The sequence below is a fragment of the Haemaphysalis longicornis genome, unplaced genomic scaffold (genome assembly GCF_048455015.1).
Source record: "Haemaphysalis longicornis isolate Haplotype H1 unplaced genomic scaffold, Haemaphysalis longicornis Haplotype H1 scaffold_4, whole genome shotgun sequence".
Classification (NCBI taxonomy): domain Eukaryota; kingdom Metazoa; phylum Arthropoda; class Arachnida; order Ixodida; family Ixodidae; genus Haemaphysalis; species Haemaphysalis longicornis.
Window position 1 is genome coordinate 165,171,258 of NW_027526361.1, and position 21,731 is coordinate 165,192,988.

At 45.6% G+C, this 21,731-nt stretch overlaps 1 protein-coding gene across 1 annotated transcript in view; it reads left to right on the forward strand.

The window, feature by feature from the left end:
- LOC144180658 (acid-sensing ion channel 4-B-like) overlaps nt 1-21,731 on the forward strand; it is a 93,492-nt gene that overhangs the window by 66,341 nt on the left and 5,420 nt on the right. The window contains exons 4-11 of the mRNA XM_077708964.1: nt 9,946-10,052; nt 10,202-10,362; nt 10,674-10,778; nt 11,048-11,171; nt 15,044-15,116; nt 15,950-16,001; nt 16,626-16,669; nt 17,733-17,805. Coding sequence (XP_077565090.1) covers nt 9,946-10,052; nt 10,202-10,362; nt 10,674-10,778; nt 11,048-11,171; nt 15,044-15,116; nt 15,950-16,001; nt 16,626-16,669; nt 17,733-17,805 — 739 coding nt within the window. The remainder of the gene's footprint in view (nt 1-9,945; nt 10,053-10,201; nt 10,363-10,673; nt 10,779-11,047; nt 11,172-15,043; nt 15,117-15,949; nt 16,002-16,625; nt 16,670-17,732; nt 17,806-21,731) is intronic.

The following is a 21,731-nucleotide window of genomic DNA, read 5'->3' on the forward strand; positions in this document are numbered from 1 at the left end:
GATACCGCCTGGAATATATACGGTAGGAACAAATAAAGAAAACGATCTGGCGTGACATCTCACTTTTTCACATTATGAAACCCTATCGTGACGCGGCCAGGTATTGGAATCCATTTTTGGTGAAGGCTAGTGAAACAATGCTAGTACAACTCTCACCCAGCCGTAATATTTGTTCAGCTTCAATGATTTAACGAGTTAGCTGATCATGGTTTTTGCAGATTATCGCACATTTATCAAACTCGGGGACGCAGCCACTGTCTCGACAATGAATTGCCAAGTGGTGTTGATTTGCTGTAGTGACATTGTAGTAATGCTCCCTTAATGGTTCTTTCAAGCATCTTCCCGCATGCCTTATGTACTTTTTCCCGCAATCGAGAGGAATCAAATTGTAGGCGTCGATGTCGCCGTGCTGCAGGGCCTTCATTTATTTACAGATGAGATTCGAGGGCAGCAGGGGCCGGCAAAACCGAGGAGTGCCTGGAGGTTGCGGCCTAGCCGTGTGGAAGCCTTGGTGTGCTCCCTCACGTGGCTCGTCCTGCGTGCCGAGGCCACGCGCGCACTGATGACCATGTAGGCAGCGGCCAATGATGATGATGGTGGGCGTTTCCGGTTGACAACAAAGTGGCCGCTACAAAATAAATGACCACGGCAGCACATGCCACAAAGTGCTTCCCGTGCTTAGTGGTGCAAATATTGCATCCCCCGCTGCGGAAGTTCACACATTTGCATAATCGTCCGAATTTTTCTGGGGCAGAAAACGCCGCTCTGACATTTACTTTATTCCTACCTGCTTTAACATGTGCGAAACCTTGTGTAGATGGGACAGCATCGTGAGGGTTTTTTCTCGCTGCTAGCGATGCCAGGCCATGGAGCCATGAGGCATTGCCCACCGATCACGTGACAATAAACGTAAAGACATAGGTCCGGAGCGACGTTTTGTGTCGACGTCCAGTCGCTAGAATGGCGAACACACCCTGATGATGAACAGGCACAGGAATGAAGAGGATGAAGCACAGGCATACAAGCTAGTGCTGATTATTATGCAGAGATGACGACGAAGAGCTAGTACACCGTCTATATTCCACACGCTAATCGCCACTTGCAGGATAGTAAGCAACGCTCACACTTATTTCCCCCGCCGCGTGGAAGTGGCCGCCTGGACTCAATTCAGTCTAGGTTACTACGCCTGAAGGGGTTTATTCTCGACACGGGGACAATTTCGATGCAACGCCGACGGCGGTTCATTTGAGGATTCATGGGAGGCATGCGGTAGTTTACAGGGGATGTTTGTTAGAGTATTACGTATGGAGCAATAAAACGACAAAGAAATTTTTCACCCGGACCAGGCGTACGAATAGGAGTCCAAATGAGCTCCTTGTCTCCAGGACGTAAATGAACAGAGTGATTGGTCGAGTCGTACCGGGTTTTCCGGTCTTGTTGGTGAGCTTCTATGCGGGAACGCGCAATCTGTAGGCAGTTTTTGAGGCATGAAATTTACTGTCCCTGGGGTAGTGCACTAGAGGACACAGGTTGCGAGAAGAAAGTTGAATCAGAGGTGTAGAATAAATTGCGGCAAAGAGGGGGAAGAATGGCGGATATTCGGTTGGGTGCTGTACTGCAGCGTTATAGGTGAAGATAGCAAAGGGAAGTATAAGGTCCCAGTTCCTACGGTCAGGACTAATGTACATAAAAATAATGTCCGAGAGGGTTCGGTGGAACCGTTAAGTTAAGCCGTTTGCCTCAGGGCAGTCACCAGACGGTGTTTTGTGCACAGTGTCTGAAGCACACAGCGCAGCTCATTTAGGATGCTAGATGTTAGGATGTCCGAACATGGTGCCCGAAGAGTACACGTGGTGCCCGATGTTGAAAAATGATGTTCTTGATGTTTTCAATCATTTTCTTGGGCCTGAGGTTCGCGTTTTCTAGTCAACACGTCCGCTGGACGTTTGAGCCTAGAGCAAAGAACCCGTTGCTGCCGCACAAGTTGGCACACTAAAAACTCAAAACTCGTTCAAAGGACTGCCAATAACCTGTGTTGAGATAATTTCGTGAAACTTTTATGCTATCATTCTATGGTTTCCAGCCTTACTCAGCGAGTGGACTGCCTGTCGGCAGCGGAGTATCCTTCCCATCCCATCACGTCCGTCGCAGAGCGCTTGAAAAAGCATATGACAAAGTGAAAATTGAGGGGCACCTCATCGAAAAGAATAAAAAAGGAATAGTCGCCATCCCACCCTGCGAGACTGGATGTCCACCAAAGCAGTTGCAAACAACTACACATGCTGATGGGGGAGGGTATGAAATGTTTCTTGTAGCCTCGGCGGGCTTGTATATCTCGCACTCAATTTCTCTGGCGGCACATCCTGGGTCCTCCCTAGCCTGACGCATGCGCTAGGCGTCTTGGGCAATAACTGCTCTATATTGGGACACCAGTCCAGGCTTGCCTCCAAACATAATCAAAAAACATTATTTACTAGGAAGACGTGCTAGGGGCGTCCCATTGTACACAGCCGCTTTATTCATAATGCGGTTTCGATGCTTTGTTATGGTTTTTAAACAAATACTTATCTCTATGCCGTATGCCTGATAAGTCTGAAGCCTGCGCTCGGCGCCTTTTAAGCGAGAACTGCTGGGCACAAATTTGGTTTTCTGTATACGACACGAAATTTTCCAACCAACTAGAGGCTATAACAGCTTCCTTGTAAAAGGTATTCTTCATGCCATGCATTCGTAACGTGTCTCACTCCCTCAAAAATATGGGGCGCGTGGAAATGGGGCCGTGAAAATGTCATATTCTCTGCGCCCAACAAATTCGAAGCGCTGTGAAAGCGGGTCAATTGAAGCACGAGGTATCCTTACACCTGGTCGTTAGAGGGACACTGAAGTGAATTTGCCAAGCTCCCGTTATTGCTTTCACTGCGTTGACTGTCTCAAATGAACACACTCTTCGTCGTTTATCGGGGCGATAAGGCTGATTTTCATTTATAAAGCCTTAATGAAGAAAAACTACCACGCGCGGTTTGCGACGGCCGCACCAACTAACCGCAGTGCCGGCAGGTAAAGGTGCTACGTGATTGGACGATGTCCAAGATTAACATTCAAACAATTTTCAATTTCGGTTCTGTGAAGCAACATGCTTGGTGTCCGACGTTCTTTGGATGGGCATTCACGATATCTTACTAATCACCATACCGCGCTCCTTCCAACTTTTCGGCTGTAAAATGCGTCAGATAAGCCTACCAGGACGGCTTGGAATCGTAGCAATCACTAGCCGAGGTCTACCCACTGGATAAACACTCTCCGCTTCACCGCAGACGCTCATATGCCATGCGCCTTTCCCCAATAATTGGAGCTTGCCTCACTCATGCCTGTATCGTAAAAAGCGTGTTCGTACCAGGCCAAGGGTCTGCTGATACTGGCCTGCGTGCACTGCCCGCAATCAGTCCAGGCTTATGGAAACAGCACGCCAACGAGAATCGCTAGCGTGTCACTGTCAGTCTGCGCGCGTTCTGTGAACTCGCTCATTGAACAATGAACGTTGCAGGACAAATAGGGTGAATTCAGCATAGAAAACATCGGCCGAAAACGAAGAAACCAAATTACAAAAGAAAGGATGTGCTCTCGGGGATTCAATCCGGCGATTTGCAAAATAACATCCTGCGGTGTTTGAAATATAAAGTATATAATCTATAACCACTTTACATTCTTATTTAGTTTTAGCATTTCAAGCAATGTATAGGATGTTTTAAAATCTATCAAATGTAGAAATCCCACTTTTGTCAGCCGTTTGATTTCTTTGATTTGTTTTGTTGTTGTTGTTGTTTTGAACAGTGAATTATTTCTAAACCTGACCCCCGCGAGTGCTTGGTTCAGTGGTGTCATCCACTGCACATGTCAATTGCCCTCTTGCTCTCTCTCTTTCTCTCCATTTTTTATAAATTGAACCTTTTTACACAGATATCTGTCTGACTGCCGTTAGTAGTTTGTCTTCATACGTGTTGAGTTACCTTGTTTGAATTGCATCCCCCCCCCAATGTAATGCCTATCCGGGCCTTTAGGTTTTTGAAAATAAATAAATAAATAAATAAATAAATAAATAAATAAATAAATAAATAAATTAGTATTTTTGTATAGCGCTCGTGCAGTAAGCGTCCCCCAAATTTCCACAATATCTTCGGTCTAGCAATTGCATTTCTTAGGCGGGAATGTGTTCGAAGATGTGTGGACGTGCTGCAGACCGCTGTGCTTGTTCACCCAGCGCAAAAATGTGCTTCCTGCTTCCCAGTTTTAAGCTGTACGGTAAAAGTTGCGGTTGATTTTATTTTCCTTGATACCTATATTAACTTCGCTGACTCTTTGCCCGCCTTCAATTGTCCTGAGATTTTCCTGCTACCGTACCAGTCAGCGAAGCATCACATGTGCGCTTGTGCAGCGCTTCTGTGGAGCGACCTCGACTTGGAGCTTGATACAGTATACGAACTAACAAACTCAAGAAAGGCACATTCTTCTATTAACATACGTGCCGTGGCGTAGTTTCAACTGAGCGAACGAACTGCTACGACCCGTCGGCGGCCGGCGGACTACAAGCTGGGCCGACTGACTTTGTCAGAAGGTCGGCGAGCCGTGTAGTAGCGCAGTCAAGCCAAGCCATTATTTCTGACGTCATACAAAACGCCACCGAAAATAGGCGAGGATGAAGAAAGGAGGACAGCATTTCCTAATTCATTTTTCTGGTGAATAGAGTCACGTCAATTTCCGCCTTGATTACAGTCGCGTAAACGCAGCGAGAGCGTTCGAAACATGGCCTACAGACTCTAGACTACAATTTGCGGTTCTAATCCCGCAATGCATACAAATCACTTTGGTGTCCCTTAAAGCACATGATTCGGTTCATTGACTTTAATCAGGGCATAGTTTATTCGATTCCCCTCGACTGTGATAGAGAATACGTCGGTCAGGCAGGCGCACGAGCCAGAAGCTTTACGAGCATGACAACAACACGAACCGAACTGTAAGTGGTCACCTTGGCACCCATGGCCGTGACTGGGGCTGTACTCCCGAATTCGCAAGCAACCGAAACTTGTCAAGGCACCACAAGAAAAAGGTACGAGAGAGAGAGATGACTGCTATAAAAATAATTCGTTCTAAATTGCCTCCGTCGGTGGTGCAAGATACGGAAGAGTAGAGGTATCGCCTAACGCCAGGATTGGTCTTCCTTTTTTTATAAAAAAAAGTTTTTTCACTGATGGGCTTAAACAATACAACTCAATCAAACACTTATCATAAATTATTCATTGATGTACCCAAACAACGAATATCTCTGTGAAGTAATAAACAGTGTGGTTAAGGGCATTTCACATATCTCTGGTTTCACTTTCTGCAGGGCCGTGTGTGAATTCAAGTGGCGTTGCATGTGTAATCGTTGTGGGTGTCGTTTACAGCTTCGCTTTCCAATCATATTCACAGGGTAGATTGGCACACAATTTTGTGGTTCTTGTCTTTTTATTAAACTTGACGCATATACGAGCTTATTGTGTTTTCCCCAGTAAGATGTTGAAAGCCAGCGTTCGTTGATCTTTTGCGTTCTTTCTTCGTCCTTGCCGTTCTGCGCGGCAAACGTTTGATCATGCACCACCAACAAGCCCAACTGGTTCTCAGTTCTAAGTTCGCTTAAGACTATAATATCCCAATAATTAAGTGCCCGGTAGCGCCTCTGATAGTACGGCAAAGCTTGCCTCCCAAGGCAGGGAACGTGCGTTAAAGATAGCCAGGTTGAAGTTCCAAAAACGGCCTGTCCGGACCCAGGGAATTTTGGGACCCTCTGCTGTATCGCTGGCCTGAGAGCCGCCGTGGACAACTGCCCTACAGCTGGTGGACAGTGAGGGCCGGCAGTTGCACTGGTCAGTCACGGCAGGTGGGGGCCCACTACTATGTCATGATGGCCACATCCTTCTCTGGTGAGGGAAAGCAGTTTGTGTCCCTAAGAGCCCTCCTAACATTGTTGTACGTATCTAGTTCAGCCTCTTAGGTATCCCGGATGATGGCTACTTCCGGAGCAGGAAGCATCCCAAGTCTGCATGGCCTGTGCTCGAGGAGCCAGATGATAAAAGTTGAAGCGTTTAGAGACACATAGTATATACTTTACGTGTGTTTAGGACTAACCAGGGGGTCGTTGCACTTTTCATCCTCGTCGGCGTGCACCCACCTCGCGTGCGAGGCGGGTGCACATAACTGCACATAGCTCCATAATTGAAATACCTGTCAACCCGGTGACAGCGAAGACAGAACCTGCTACATGCTGGCTGGCTGTTTGTTGACACCCCGCGTGCGCCTCTTTGAAATGACGAAACAGCCGCAGTCGCTGCATTTCCAATGCCAGTGGACAAAAAGCTACAGGTAGCTTCTTGGGTCAATGCGCATACTAGACACGTTTTGCGAGTAGTTTTTTATATATAGCGCAGCCATTACTCGCTTGACCAGAGACGGCGGGCAATTCAGTTGGGGCCCTTAAATTAAAGGGGCCATGGAGACAAAACACAAGTTTGGTTCATTCGAAGGATAGCCTCATACTAACACCACTTTTAACGAAAAATAAGCTATATAATTAGAAAAATAGGCAATGTCCATGCGACCCATAGCTAATTTCCCGCAACAGAACCTATCATGTCATATGTGCCAGCTCTGCGATTGGCAAAGGGCGGAAAAAGCGAACGCTAATTAGGCAAGGTAAGCTGGCCGAACGAGCTATTTGCGCTTAAATGTAGGGCATGTTCTTTTTATAGCATTACGAATGGTGGGGTAAACAGTGGAAGTTCCGAAAGTACATGTAAACATAGAAGTACCGATGCGTACTGCTGTTGGTACTGCATGCACTATACTTGTTTTCACTGAGCAGCACTGCGGTGCTTTGGGGTTGTCTTAGACGACACTGGCCGATTGGTGTAAGCTACGGTGTCTCACGTGACCATATTTGTCCAGAGAACCCCATGTTTCACAGAACGATTTTTTTCTAGCTTAAGAAAAACAAGCCAAGTACAAATACGGTCAATAACAAAGCAAAGACAGAAAACGCCCCGCCGCGGTATGGTGGCGTCATCTAGGTTGGCTAACGGTAAACAAGGCTCCGCTGGAGCTTGAGGACCTCTGCTTCTGATGTCATTGCATCCCTCATAAAAAGACAGGAATTGGGGGGTAAGCAAAAATTTAACTAAGCAAACATTTCCCAGTGAATGAATCACCGTTTGCTTGCGAACAAGCCCTTGGGACACTATAAAACGCAAAATCTTTCGAAAAAAACAAACTTTTATTTTGTCTGCATGGCCCCGTTAAGAACAGATTGCATAGCCCGCCCCTGATTTGCCACTTCGACGGGAGCGCGGACACTGAGCTCCACATGGATGCTAGCACTGTCGGTCTGGATGCGGTGCTTGTGCAGTGGGAAGGCGGTATGGAGCGTGTTATTGCATATGCGAGTCGCACCATTTCATCCGCCGAAATGAATTACACAACCACGGAGAAAGGATGCCTAAGAATCGTGTTGGCGGCCACAAGATTTCGGCAAAATTTGTACAGGCGACATGTACGAGTAGGGATCGATGATCATGCCCTTTATTGGCTGGCCAATACCAACGACCCTGCCCTGGTTGTCGCCCGTTCGAGCCTCCGACCGCAGGAATTTGATATCCCCATAACGTACAAGTCGGGTCGCAAACACACCGACGCTAACTTCCTGTCATGCGTCCCGGTTAATCGTAATTCTACGGACGAAGATGACGCAGGCTTCTTAAATGCCGTGACCTCCCCTGCTCTCGCCTAACAGCGACAACACGACTTGGAGCTTCGCCCTCTTGTGGATTACCGGGAAGGACGCGTTCCCATACTACCGAAGCCTTTCGAAGGCGGCAGTACATCATGTCTTAGGAAGGACGTCCTATATAAAACATTTTTGCCCTACAAACACACTCTATTTGATTGTTGCACCGAACACCCTAAGCTGATTGTTGCACTGAACACCATTCCCTAAGAAATCCTACAGGTTTATCAAGGTATACACTTGTCTGAAAACCTCGTCTTTGTCAGCACGCTGGCGCGCACACGGCAACGGAATTACTGGTCAAACCTTGATGAAAGTGCGAAGAGGTATGCTTGCAGTTGCCGAGACTGTCAAAGACGCAAGACACCCCCACAAAACCACCCGGTTTTGTGCAACCTGTTCTTCCACTGAAGGCAGCATTCCAGCAGGTCGGCATGGGTCTATTGGGAACCTTCGCTCCATCATCCTTGGGCAACAGATATAGTACGGTGGCCGCAGAGTGTTAAACTCAGTTTTGGAAACAAGGGCTCTTTCTCTCGGCACGTCCGCCCAAGTTACGAGGTTTTTTTATTGAAAACATTGTGCTCCCACATGGCGCCCCAATCATAGTGGGTACTGGCCGAGAAACATCATTCACGGCCCAACCAATCCAAAAGGCCTTGCAGGTCAGTTTCACCAGTCACAGGAGAACCTGCCTTTAACCCACACGCACAGGGACTGACCGAAAGGATGAATAAGACCATAGTCGATATGCTTTCAGTGTACATTAACGTGGACCATGGGAACTGGGTCTGCATACAACTGCATGTGAAGTTTTCTTGAGACACCGCGGCGGCGAAATTCCACGCTCCTCACCATCCGGCCTGGACAAGGCCGAGAAATAATAAAAATGTTGGACTCCATGCTCCCGCCTGACGAGTGTCCCGTCACTACCATGGACGCTAAGAAGTCGCCCGGCGAGCAGAGGCCACGCGCCAGATTTCACGCCAGCGAAGCCAGCAAGCAAACGACGCACAGCCATACAGCCTCCGGCACTTACATGTTACATATGCCCCGGGATAACACGTATGGGTGTGGAGTACCGTTGATCGACAAGGCCCCTCCGAAAAAGCTAATTCGCCACTACTTCTGCCCCTACAAGGTTTTCCGTGGCACCAGTGATGTGAACTATGATGTTGAGTTCTCCCTGAGGGAGCCGTGCACTCCCTCCTCTCACCAACATAGTCCCAAGTTGTACATATAACAAGGATGAAACGTTAGTACTCGCGTTAATATTCGCCGCAGAACAAAGGGGTGCCATGCACTCTACGTGCACTGGTTATTTTCGCGGGGTTTCCTGACACATCAGGCTGATGCTTTCTCCGATACTATAATTTATAATTTGGAAGTTTAATGGTAAATACCCTGCAAGGGAATGATTCACAGACGGTCAAGGTGGGCGTTGCGCCATTTTGTAATCCGCCGGTTTCTCCTCGCTCTATACAGCGTTGCACTTTGAATCGCAGTTTCCTCTCATTGTATACTGAGAACCTGATCATTCGCGATCTACCACGCATTTAGAGATAGGTGCATACTTTCTATTCTGTGAAATCGATGTCATGTTAAAATATTGCCGGCCACCTCACCCGACTCTGATCTGCTTTTTGTTTGTTTACTGTTTGTGCGTGTGTGCGTGCGTAGGTGCTAACGTGCGTCCGTGCGAGAGGACATGTGTGCGCGCGCACATGCCCTCTCTGTCTTTACCCCAGTGCTTCGTCCGTATCCTTTTGGTGTGTCTGCCACAAAGCTGCGTTGGCTTCCCTTTCATCATCGTACCGAAGAGCCTTTCTTTAACGCAAGTAAAGCGTGACGCCTTGAAATATGGCGTTCTTGGCTAATACACAACTCACTGTCGCGGCAACAGCGTGTAATCGCACCTCATTTAGCTCCTATATCGACTATTTTTATTCCCCCCACAGTGGTACCCTTGCTTACCCTTAAGTACCCTTACTAGGGGAGCAGCAGGGGAGCGCAGTTTACAGTCCTCCTGTAATTCGCGCGACTTATTCTACGCTTTTCCATAAACGTAGTCGGGGAGACGAATTCATTTTCTCTGCATTGCCTGTCTTCAGCGCCACTTGACTGCTTTACAGGATCTTGGAGATCCGAATGGTGCCTCGGTACGGCAACTGCTACTGCCTCGGCTGCAACAGTAGTCGTTTCAGCTGGCAAGCGATGCAGATGTCGGACCCGGAAAATGGCAAGTATGAACTTTTTCACGAAGATGAGTACTGAAGATGGCGGACTCTAGACAGTGGCGGTAAAATGTGTCTGCGGCATAGATACGTGCCCACGTACGATGAGCGTCTATAGCTGCGCCACCAAGCAATACGGGACTTTTCTTCCAAGGTTTGCGGATGTCTCTAAACATGGAGCCAGAAGAGTTTTTGCCTTTGACTGTGGACGCCGGCTTTTACGTCATGGTACACCAGTCGGGTGCGCAAGAAGAAGTTTTCGACAATGCTGTCTATGCACCGCCGGGGGCCACCACCTATATCGGCGTCTCCAAGGTAACAGAGGGGATCCTCATCTACGTCGCAAACTCACAAAAACGAAGGACCAGGAGAGGGGCTGGACGGCCGCGCTTGTCCGTGTAGCCTCTCTCTTCATCCTTCGTCTGGTTGTTGGCGCTGTAAGGAATAATCCAATGAAGTACCAACTCGCCCAAACTCTCACGCTAATCACTCCAGGTCATGCAATCAGTCAATAAATCAATCATTGCAGTCATAAAAGTGATCATAAAATTAATCTCTGCTGTGGTGGCACGTCACACAGTCTGCGACATAGCCCATGTGATAAAGATGAGCTTCTACTTTTCCAGGCGATTTCAAAAAACCTCAAGGAGCCGTACAAGAATCCGTGTCAGGATGAGTGGCCACCGGAGTTGGAAAAATACGTCGTCAAAGGAATAGTGTACACTAAGAGGGTACGTATACCGACGCGTATTTCGAAGCAGTAACCTCTCTCAAAAAGTGGGACGTTGGAAAAAGAAAACATGTGCTACGCGAAAGACGAGGGCGAACAAATGGCTTAAGCTGATTTCGATGGTGAGATGTGAATTGCACACCAACGAAGAGTTTAGCGTCAACGTCAGTTTATCGCTGGAACTGAAGTGGGAGGTGCTTATGTGTTGAGGGTGATATCACGTGGACCATGTAACTGCAGACTTGTGTTTCGTCTGTTTTACATATTCAGGCTTGCGACGAGTACTGCTACCAAGTGCACATTTTCGAGAAATGTGGCTGCCGATCGTTTAACCACATCCGTATATTTGCTCCTCAACTGATGGAATCACCCGTCTGCGTGGATGTCCTCCGAGGTATGTCGATGACGAAACTACGCTGCTGCCTGACGAACCGTGCCTTCGTCAAACTTCAAATGCTCGCACGTCGTCTAGCACCCAGGAAAGACACAAGGCACGATCTTCGGGGTGCACGAGTTAGCAAACTCGCGAAATTCGATCCTTCGATTATGAGGGATCTAACTTAAAAGAAACGGGCCTCTGAAAGAGGAAACAGACTGGATTGGCCATGGATTGGCTTCGAGAATTAAATAGATGAGGTGGGCTTAGCAGTTTTACTGCCTCAGTTCTTTACGTCTGAAAGTTTACGTCTCAACAAATGCAATCACAGTGACTTCTGATATCTCCGCCGAATGCGCTCCACTCGTTGTGGGCGTTGATTTCCAGAAGCAGCAGTAACACACAATAACCCTGCACCCCTCCCTCAACTGCATCGCCCGCGAAGTCAGCAGTGGTGCCAAAGAGCTCGAATGAATTGTTTCGAAAACAAGCAAGCTGCGGTCTTGCGAGCCACTCGAAGCAAATCCAAAATATATCCTGCATCTTTGATATTCACCAAACCTATTTTTATCAAAGAGAAACTGAATCAAAATTTCTCTACAGCGGGAAGTGTGTCTTGCATAAATTATGTTTCGGGTGTGGGCTGTACACGCATGTGTTTTGGTGAGGCGAGGCTGTGCAGAGATTTCGGGTTGCACATTTTGCACATGGGGAACACGCGTAAGTTATCTAAAAAAATTAAGGCCGTTCCACTCAATGTCAAAGCTTTCGGACGTGCAGAGCAGTGATTCGTCATAATGGGCTGTACCGCCGCTATCCCCTTACTGCTACCACCCCATGCAATTCAAATTTCCCGCCTTCGCAGTGCTCGCGCGCACCCTGCCTGAAACTGCGCCAGCGGGAGTTCTGCTCCCTTTGTGCTTTTCTTCCCGCACGTGCCGGCATTGCACTGTCACATTTTGCGTTTACTATCGTAAAACGGCGTCCTTAACTAAAGGAACGCGGGCGCTGCCGGTTGAGTACGTACATTTTTCCTCAAATGTACCTATAGTTTTCTTTGCGCTAAACAACGGGAAGATGTATGACAAGCGCCAGCGTCTCACGAGTTTCGAACGCTTATGACTATATAAACAGCTCCGCTTTCGAAGCCTGTGGGTACGCCGTGACCCCGGGACGCCGCCTTGGTTCTCTATATAGTTGGGTCGAGCGAGCGAGCGAGCTAGGACGACAAGGCGAGCGCCTTAAGTGCTCTGCGCCTAAAACGGTTGCAGCGCAGTCTCACCGTATGCACAAAAAAAAAAAATTCTGACCACGGGAAGAGTTTTTTTTTCTCCCTGAGTTCTTTTTTTGTTTGTTTGTTTCATGCAGTGGTAGTCTTTTATTTGCTTTCTGTGGTGCTTAACTTGCAGAGTTAAGGGATCGTTTTTGTCGTTTGTTTTCTTAATATCTATTTCCAGCCTCCCAAATACTTCTATGCATTTGCCTTCCCATGTCGCAATGAGGCGGCCTCGGAAGTAAAGCTCGAATGATTCTTGCATGCCGTGGACACCTAAATTCGTTGTTAGGTTCTCTCCATTGGAAAATTAACCCATTTGGCTCTAATAGTTGTGAAAATTCCTCTTGGTATTTTTTCCCTGTAGGTATTGCGCACTGCGTGCCAACACAAACTTTCTTCTTTTCAACAGGGTGCACATGTTAAGGTTCCCCGCCGCTGATAAACCCGTACCCTTCGGGGTTTTGGGGTGGCCCACTGGTTAGGTTGCCGGCTTCACGACCTAGAGGCCCCGGGCTCGATTACCGGTACCTCCCTGACCACATTTCTTCCTCGAGGCGCCCACTTTCAGCACCTACTCATGGGCTTCTCGCTTCCTTACCACTTTCTCTCACACTTCGAGGTCGTTTGGTTCGACGGACGGATAACGTTCGGCCTAAACAGTTCGGCTGTTAATATGGGTGAAGCGCTGTCTGCATCGGTAGGGGCACTCGTGGGGCATATGTACATGTGCGCGCTTTTTTGCGTGCGCGTTGCCTCTAGAGTTTTCTTGCCTGTACGTATTTCTGTGCGGTGTTTATTTTCCTCAATGCTTTGGCTAGCCAGCTTCTTCAAACTAACCTTATGCTCACGTGTGCGGATGTGCGTGCACGTCCATGCGTCTGTACGTGCATGCGTGCGTTCGTGCAACTTGAAAAATCTGTAATTGATGGACCCCATCACCAGGTTTTCACATTACATTGAGGTCCCAGTCTCTCTCTCTTCGTACCTCTAAAAGAACAAAGTATTTTCACTGCGGCTGTTTATCCCGATTCATTTTTTGGGCTATCGAAATTAGGGAATTAAGGTTTCTATCTATGTTATTAGTAGCAATTGAATCACAGCGGCGGAGGAGGTGTCCCAATAAAGATCATATATCTTCCTAACGGGTAAAGTTGGCTTGCGCATTCACCACCTCTACACGTAAAAAGGTACGATGGTCGTCTTCTTCCAAGTATTTAAAATTTTTCATGCCATATCCCGGTCGTTCTCTGTTAGCGAACGCAAAGCTGCATAATGTGTTCTCTAATTAGTCAAAGTTTTGGGACGAGGATGATAGTACTCGATTGCGCTTACATCCTACGTAATTTTACGTCGTTATATAACGGAGGTCTATTTGGTTGGTGTGATAAGTGGCTATAGCTTTAATTGTGTCTGTCTCCCATGTAAGGCAGACGTCAAACACCCCCCGTGTCTCGTAATTTCTACTCTGGAGTGTGCCTGAAGTGAATGCGGTACGTATTTGGAAAAAAGTTTGATACCAGCCGGTATATCCAGAAAATATCCATACGAAATGTCTGGGAGTAATTATCTACAGGTAGACGACGGCGGTAAAAAATATAGCGGTAAGCAGACGAGCACATACACAGGTCACGAATTTTTTTTCTTTATTCAGTCAAGCTCTGTTACATAGGAATATCCAGCCCGCACAACCCAGGCACGCTTGTGTGTGGGGCTGGGCAGTTTCGGAAAACTGCATTGAGCCGGAAGAGAACAAAATGTAGCGAATAAAAGCATATATAAAGAAAATAAATGCAAGAAGAAAAGAAAAAACAAGCCAGAAGACGAAAACACGCAAGGAGAGAAGAAGGACCCTGCGTTGCATGAAGGCGAACACTCCAAAAGCCCAAAGTTTAAAAGGCTTGTTTGTGTTGGTTCATAAACGACAATCTCAATAAAAAACACAGTATAAATTCCCACACAAAATACAGCCATTATCAATTCGACAAGCATATCACAAATCCACGTCTTCAAATAATTTTTGACTTGGCCGGGGCAGTTATTGTACGGGGGGGGGGCGATGGAGAGGAGTCTATATTATTAAAGAGTAATGTAGAACAACCGGGTCAAACGTTGAGTTTGACGGAGCCACCGCGTGTTTGTACTCTCAACATTAAAAGGGTTATAGAAGAAATTGGAACAGCACAACTTTTAGAACAGTTCTTGAAATTCAAACAGCATAGTTGCTAGTTCCACCGTCCAGCATTACCAGAAAAAACTATCGAGGAAAAATACCGCGCCCCCGTCAGCGCACGGGAACGCAATTTACTTAACAAAAACGTGCATTCCCACCTGTCCGATGGGGTCACTTATTCCCCATCGCAGTATTGCACAACCGCGCTTAGCCTCGCTCGCCCTTATGCTTTTACGCATCATCAGTAATAGTGCTAAAATATATACTGCACTGGACAAGCAGTTGTTTTCGTTTCCCGGAAGCCTGTAACATCTCTAAAGGCAGCGCGAGCGTGTTACTTGACTCGGTTTTCAGTGAACTTCTGGTGTGATAGGTGGCTTGCTTCACACAACAAAATAATTCGTACAAGAATCATGCGAATCTACGTTTTTTTCTCCAACCCAGGAGACTGCGAAAGATCTGTGGAAGCCAAAATTGAGCGGAAAATAATCACCTGCAAATGTTTGACAGCTTGTGAGTAAGTAAGACAGCTTAGCTTTATTCGATGTATTGGCGTCCTTACGGCTGGCTCCAAAGCCAGGATGATTGCCTAAGGCACGTTTGCTCTTCGCATGCGTCCCTTATTTTTTAAACAAGATGCGTAAACTACACAAAGTGGAGATACTGGCATTTGTGACATGAGAGGACGAATTACAAAGCCTGCAAATCACTCTTTGGTTCAGCCTACAAACGCTCACTTTTAAGCGAAAGATGCCTGACCCGAATATCTGTGGGAAAACATTCACTGGCTGTCGCGCGGGAGAAATCTACTGGTATTACCTGGGGGAAAGTGGACGTCATCCGTACAAATACAAGCGATCATTTATTTCGTCTCCTCTGGCGCTAAGCTACGCATTCAATTCTAAACGCTTGCTTTAGAAACCATTGACCAACGGCAAGTTAGCTGTGTTAACAGCCACTTAGCATAGAAATAGCGTTTGTGAAAGCATGAAATAAGCTTGCAATGCCTGCGAAGCCGGAACGACCGCTCTTAATGTTAGGGCGCATGCGCTCAGGCCCGGAATTAGTTCTTGCTCGCTACAACGGCCGATCGCCGGGAGGTAACTCAAGGAGGGTGAAATATAACAACATAAGAAAATCCACCCTTCTGTCTTAATTCTACGCTAGTTCCAGTTTTCATTCTATGATTACCGAAATGTTTTTATGGAATCCTTTGAACCAAATGTAAGTTCCCTAGACCACGTGATCTCCTTATTTTTCATAATCTGTCCCTGGAAGCTATTTTGTTCTCATTGACGAGAGTCGTACCTGCAGGGAAGCAAGCCGACAGTGGCGTGCATTTCTCCGCAGGGTGCAGTACTACCAGACGACGTCCAGCGCGCTGACATGGACCAGTCGAATAGTGAGTCTTCATTGGCGCCCTCCAGCGTGCCGGAACAATAACAGAGAAGGAGAGCGCGGTCCCGAAGGGGAACGGGCGAGATGGCTTGATGATCCGTAGTGGCTTGGTGGCGGAAGTTGTTGTTGTTGTTGTTGTTGTTCCTGATGTAGTGGCACATGTCCACGTGGGGGATTGGCCAAGAACGGGGTGGCTTTTTGGGGCTAAAGCGCCCACCTCATGGCCCTATATAATCAGCCTGTAGGAATTGGGGAAACGGTTACCGAATTATATATTAGATCTAAAAAAGAATCAGTGAATGATGTCATTTTTTGGAAAAAAGGCTAATAAATTTTGACTAGTATGCATGCAGTCTGTTGCATTGGCGGCAGATTGACAACGTTAAGGAGACAGAAACTGGTCGCTACAGCCAAAAAGTCGTACTCAGCCTTTATACAGCACACTCTTTTCAAGGTTTAGTCGTCACATTGGCTGAGGAAGCTCGTCTCACAAAATTTACAAAAAGACTTGTTTCTTTTTTTTACAAAGTAGGGAACAGGTTGCACATCCCATATGAAGCCGAATCAAATAACTGTGTTACGATGAGGTTAGAGTAGCGAAGTAAGCACTTGTTTGCTTCCCCCTCAGATGAATCCTGAGAACACCACTGCACCCCCCATGGAAGGAAAAAGGTAAGAGGGGCGCCGGACGCTTGGCGACCATGCGTATGGTGCGATGCGGATGCAAATACACATAAGCAAAGGTACGCCAAGGTTCTCTTTGTGGCAACCATGCAACCATGGCGGGGGACAATCCCAAAGGATGGACATGTGCCGGATGAAGATAAAGATGAGGCGTGACATGACCCAGGGCACAACATGGTGGACTCGGCTGGACTAGGTGTGCGCAGCTGGATCGGCTGAGGAGTGGACCTTGGTGGAGCGGTACTCCCAGTAAAGGTCCGGTTTGACGGGGCACAGTGTCTTTCTGAGGAGAGGCTGCCGGGTGCAAAAACCCCGGTACCACATCTTTCATGCCGACCGTGCGTGGAAACAGGCTCATTCTACAGGGAGTAACCTGGCCGCATCTGGGACCATGACTTCCTGATGATCTAAGGAGCAAGATGAAACATCGTCAAGGAATCACTATATAAACAACATTGGTATCCTCGTGCTCGGCATTTATTTGCCCCAGTGGAGCGGCAGTTTTTATAATAAAGTACCTCCCTTGAGTGCGAGTCAACATTCCCGACTCTAAACTCAATTAGTACCTGTGCTGCTGGAGACCTAAAAGCCTTAAGAGCGATGCAAATAGTGTTTGTTTTTGTGCAACAACTACCTTGTTATATAAAATTGTGGCATTTCTTTTTAGAAGCAAATTCTATCCCTTTTTATTGCAGACGTTGTTAAAGTAAACGTTTTTAATCTATCGTAGTAATATTTATTTTCCCCTCTTTGAAGAAAAATGGTTGCTATCACAAAATAATTAATTTGCAAAGGTGAAGTTGCAATCGGGTTTTATTTATGTGAATAATACTGTGCAAGTAAGACTGCTGCAGGGGAGCCTTACAGTATCTTCGAGCAGCCCATAGGCTGCGCCGTCACGACACATTTACAAAACGGAGCATGTGCGAATTTTTTCTTGGCACACAAACTGGTTGTCACGGCCAGGCAGCCTAATTTGTGTGCTGGCATGTAAGCATTGGTCGATCATTTTGTATTTTCTTGCAATAAGGCATGGATATTTATGTTGCAGGATCCACGTCAGGCTTGTCGTTTTCATGCGGAGCACCAAAGTCCTGTACAAAAGCAAAGAGCCCAAATTGACGGTAAGGAGAGCCGGGTGTTCTTTTATATGCAAAGGATGGGTTGATATCTTATGCGCTATTTCTCACGCGTTGCAGAATTGTTATAAAGCGAAGTTTTACAGCTGAAATCCCTGTTTCTTCTCAGGCTACGCGGCCATAATGAAATCGTCTAGTGGTAATAAAATTTGACGGCTAAGCAAAATTGTCTTGGAAACAACAATTTTGGTTCATACTAAGGTTCTTTTTATTCGATTTCCATCTACAGACAAACTTCATGATAATGATTTTTAACCCATGGGGCCTATCAGGGCAATGTGTTCGGAGCAAACGGGAACAGCCTGCACCATGTCCTGGTGACGGACATGTACGGGGAGTGCAACAAACCACTTTGCGTGACATTTTTAAATCGCCAAAAAAACTTTGACTCAGTAGGAACCCCTGCCGGACCTTCAAACATTCGAAATACCCGAGTAGTGCTGACGTTACGTAGTTGCTTTGAAGGACGTGTTCAAGGAATGTACGAGCTACATAATGCTTTATAACAAAAATGGGAAGTTTCATATGCACGACGCCTACTGGGAATATTTGGGAATTTCGATAAGGACCAGTCGGGAGTACGAGTAATGAAAACTATTTCCGCCTTCGGAGACTTGCGGTTGCGCCGTCAGGCCATGTTCTCTGATTGAAGAGAAGACATACGAATGATGCTCTCAAAACTCTGCTTGGAAAACTCAGTCATATAGTTGAACATAAATACTAATAAGTCACAAAATTTTCAGCATTCAGACAAAAAGCACGTTGTTAAGCGTAAGCAATAACGTACTAGATGAACTGGATGAATATAACTGTCTTGGGCAAGTAGTCAGTTGCAATTCAAATCAAAGGAAGCAAATCCAACGCAGAATTTTATTGGTGTGGAACGCATTTGACAAGCTCTCTGAAGTAGAGCACCAAAGGCCACGTCTGTCCCTAAAAACAGCAGTACAAATAATGTGTGGGGCAGAAGCGCAGGCAGTTACCGAACATTTGAAAGGGTTCAGCGAGCCATATAAAGAAGGTTGGCAAAAATAGTGCTTGGAGAGAGGAAGCGAGCGTTCTGGATCTCGGAGCAAACCGGCGTGGAAGACATTGAGAGAAAGAAGCGGAGATTGGCAGCGCATGCAACGAGGAGGGCTGGCAGTAACGGAGTTGCTACCGAGAGGCGGGACTATACTCGGGGTCAACTTTCTGTGGCAATGGAGAGAAAGCTACACGTAGGCGAGGGGAAAGCTAACTGCTTTGTGTTACTCCGCGAAAGTAGTTCCCGATAAACTAGTTTAGGTTTCAGTTTGGGCATGAGAGATAGCCTTTGCAACAGTTCCTTTCTTCGTATGAGCACCGTGGTTGAGTACTCTGACCCACGATCAGCGAGGATAGCGGCATATTAGCGTCTCCTTGCCTATGCTTTACTTGTTTCACGACACAACGTAACGCTCCGACTTTATTAAACGGGCTCATGCACAGGGACTCTTCCCGTACCACCGAGGTATAACAGGTAAATTAAATACATTGAAGTTGGATATTTGGATTTCATATCGAAAAACAAATGTGAAAAAGTAATTACACAAGATAATTACATAGAAAATGACTCACTGCATACCACAGATAAATCAAAAGATCTAAAAGTTATTATCGCGTTATTTGCCGCTGACTTTGTTTCTGCGTATGGGTGGAATTGTTACAAAATATTTGAGGGGTTAGTATTGTTGAGTATTACCGTTATTAGTACTGTCAGTTCTTCTAAAATTTTTAGGGTTTCTGTATGTTTTATTAGCTCCGGTTTCCTTCTTGCGAGATAATTTATACGGCCATTGAAACGTTGTTCTCTTTGTTCTTTTGTTATGGGGCAGTCCCGGAAATAGTGGTCGAAATGGTCTGCTGGTACATTTAAATTTCTTATTATTTGATTTGTAATGGCAAACCTATGAAAATAACATGCAAATCTACCGTATCCAGTGATAAACTGTGACGTGTAATAGTTGGTGGGAAAGTGAGCTGGAGTTTTGTGAACAATTTTTATCCATTGGAATATGTAGCTTTCATTACCTTGTTGCCACTTAATATTCCAATGTTTGCTCAGGTTATTATTGAGCTGTTTTTTCTGATAAATTGTACTAAAATAGGCCAGTCTATTTTTCGCCATATTTTGCTGCTTTGTTACACATTTCATCCGCTACTTCCGCTAATGTAAGTTAACGTTATTTTGACCTGGTTTTCTATTTTGTTTAGCCCTTCCTTAATTTTGAATATTTGGGTTCCGATTATTAGGATTGCTAATTGCTTTTAGGGTTGATAGGTTATCAGTATGCAACTGTATGTTACCTTCTTTGAAGCTGGTTTGGAGGTATTCAATTGCTTTCAAAATGGCGATTCCTTCTGCCTCACAGTTATTGCTGTACTTCGGTTTGTACTGTTTGGTTTGTATTATTTTGCCGGCTTTACCGAGAATTTGAACGCTGCTCCTATGTCAGTTTTATGTTGCAAACCGTCTGTAAATACTGTTAAATCTGTCTGCGAAATTGGTTGAGTAAGAAGATAGGTAAAAGATTTCTTATCTGCTGGGTGCAGTGGTCTCCTGCAAAAGCTCGTTTTTTCCAGGGGAACATTTTTCGGCAAACAGTGCGTTAAATGTTTCTATTTCTTTTTCTATCATTAGGTGAATTGGTGGGACATTGCTATGATGTTTAAAGCCGGGCTTGATGCTGTTTTGAATGCTTTGGTAATTTGAATGAGGCTTTTCTTTGAATACTTCTTAGTTTTTTTCTACATTACGACCTGTTTCTTATATAAAATTGAAGCGGCGTAAACTATGATCCTTTCTATAGCTCTGATATAAATTTTTCTAGATCTTGGCTGGTAAGCCCCCATTTCTATGCTGTAAATTTTCCTAGGCTGTTTATTATTTGGTTTACTTTTTCCTTTACATAGTGAATCTGAGGGATAAAACTGAGTTCGTTGCCTATATCGACGCCTAATATTTTAATTTTCTTTACAGAATTTAAGATTTTTGTTTCCTAGTTTATTACTGAGAGGTCTTTTAATGCTCTTGTCATCTATTACAGCGAATTTTTATTTTTCTCTGTTAAATGGAAGTTCTTTGTCTATTCCCCAGTTTTCTACTATTTTGAGCGCTTCGGTTGCAATTTGCTCAATATTATCTCTTGAATTGTCTCTTATTACTAAGGTTATGTCGACGCAAAAGCCTGGATGTATACATCGCTAGGAAATTTGCTGTTTAGGAGATCCAAAATTGTTGTGTTCCAGAATAATGGACAAAAAGGTGGCCCCTGCGGAGAACCTGATTTAAGGTCAAATTGAAGTCTTGATTTCTCCATGTTACAGATAATTTTTCTATTTTTAAAAAAAAATATGAGTACAAATAAATGATCAGATTTTTCGGACGGCCTGAATTTTTTAGAAAGATTACAATGATGGATGATTTGAGGCAGCTAAATGCGCTCTTTATGTGTAAAGAGATGACAATACATACCGCGTTATCTAATTTGCTTCATAGATTTTTTTAACTCGGTTAAAGCGATGGTTTTCTTTGTTAAGAAGTAATATCTCCTGTCTTTAATTATTTTTCCAAGTATTTTTCTTAATATAGGGCTGACTGCTGTGGGTCTATATTTGTTGGCTAATTTATTGCCTCCTGATTTTGGTATTAGGATTACATTTGATTCCCTTCGCCGTGATGGAATGTATCCTGTTCTGATACATGCACCGTAAATATCGAGAAAGAATAATTTTTGTTTATTATATAGACATTGTACAAACGTGGCTCGTAGGCCACCTGGTCCAGGGGCCAAATTTATGCGTAATTCAGAAATAACTGCGTTAATTTCATTTTCCGTAATAATAGCGTCGTCATTATCGTTTTCAAGGGGAAATTTTTTTCCTCTTCACAA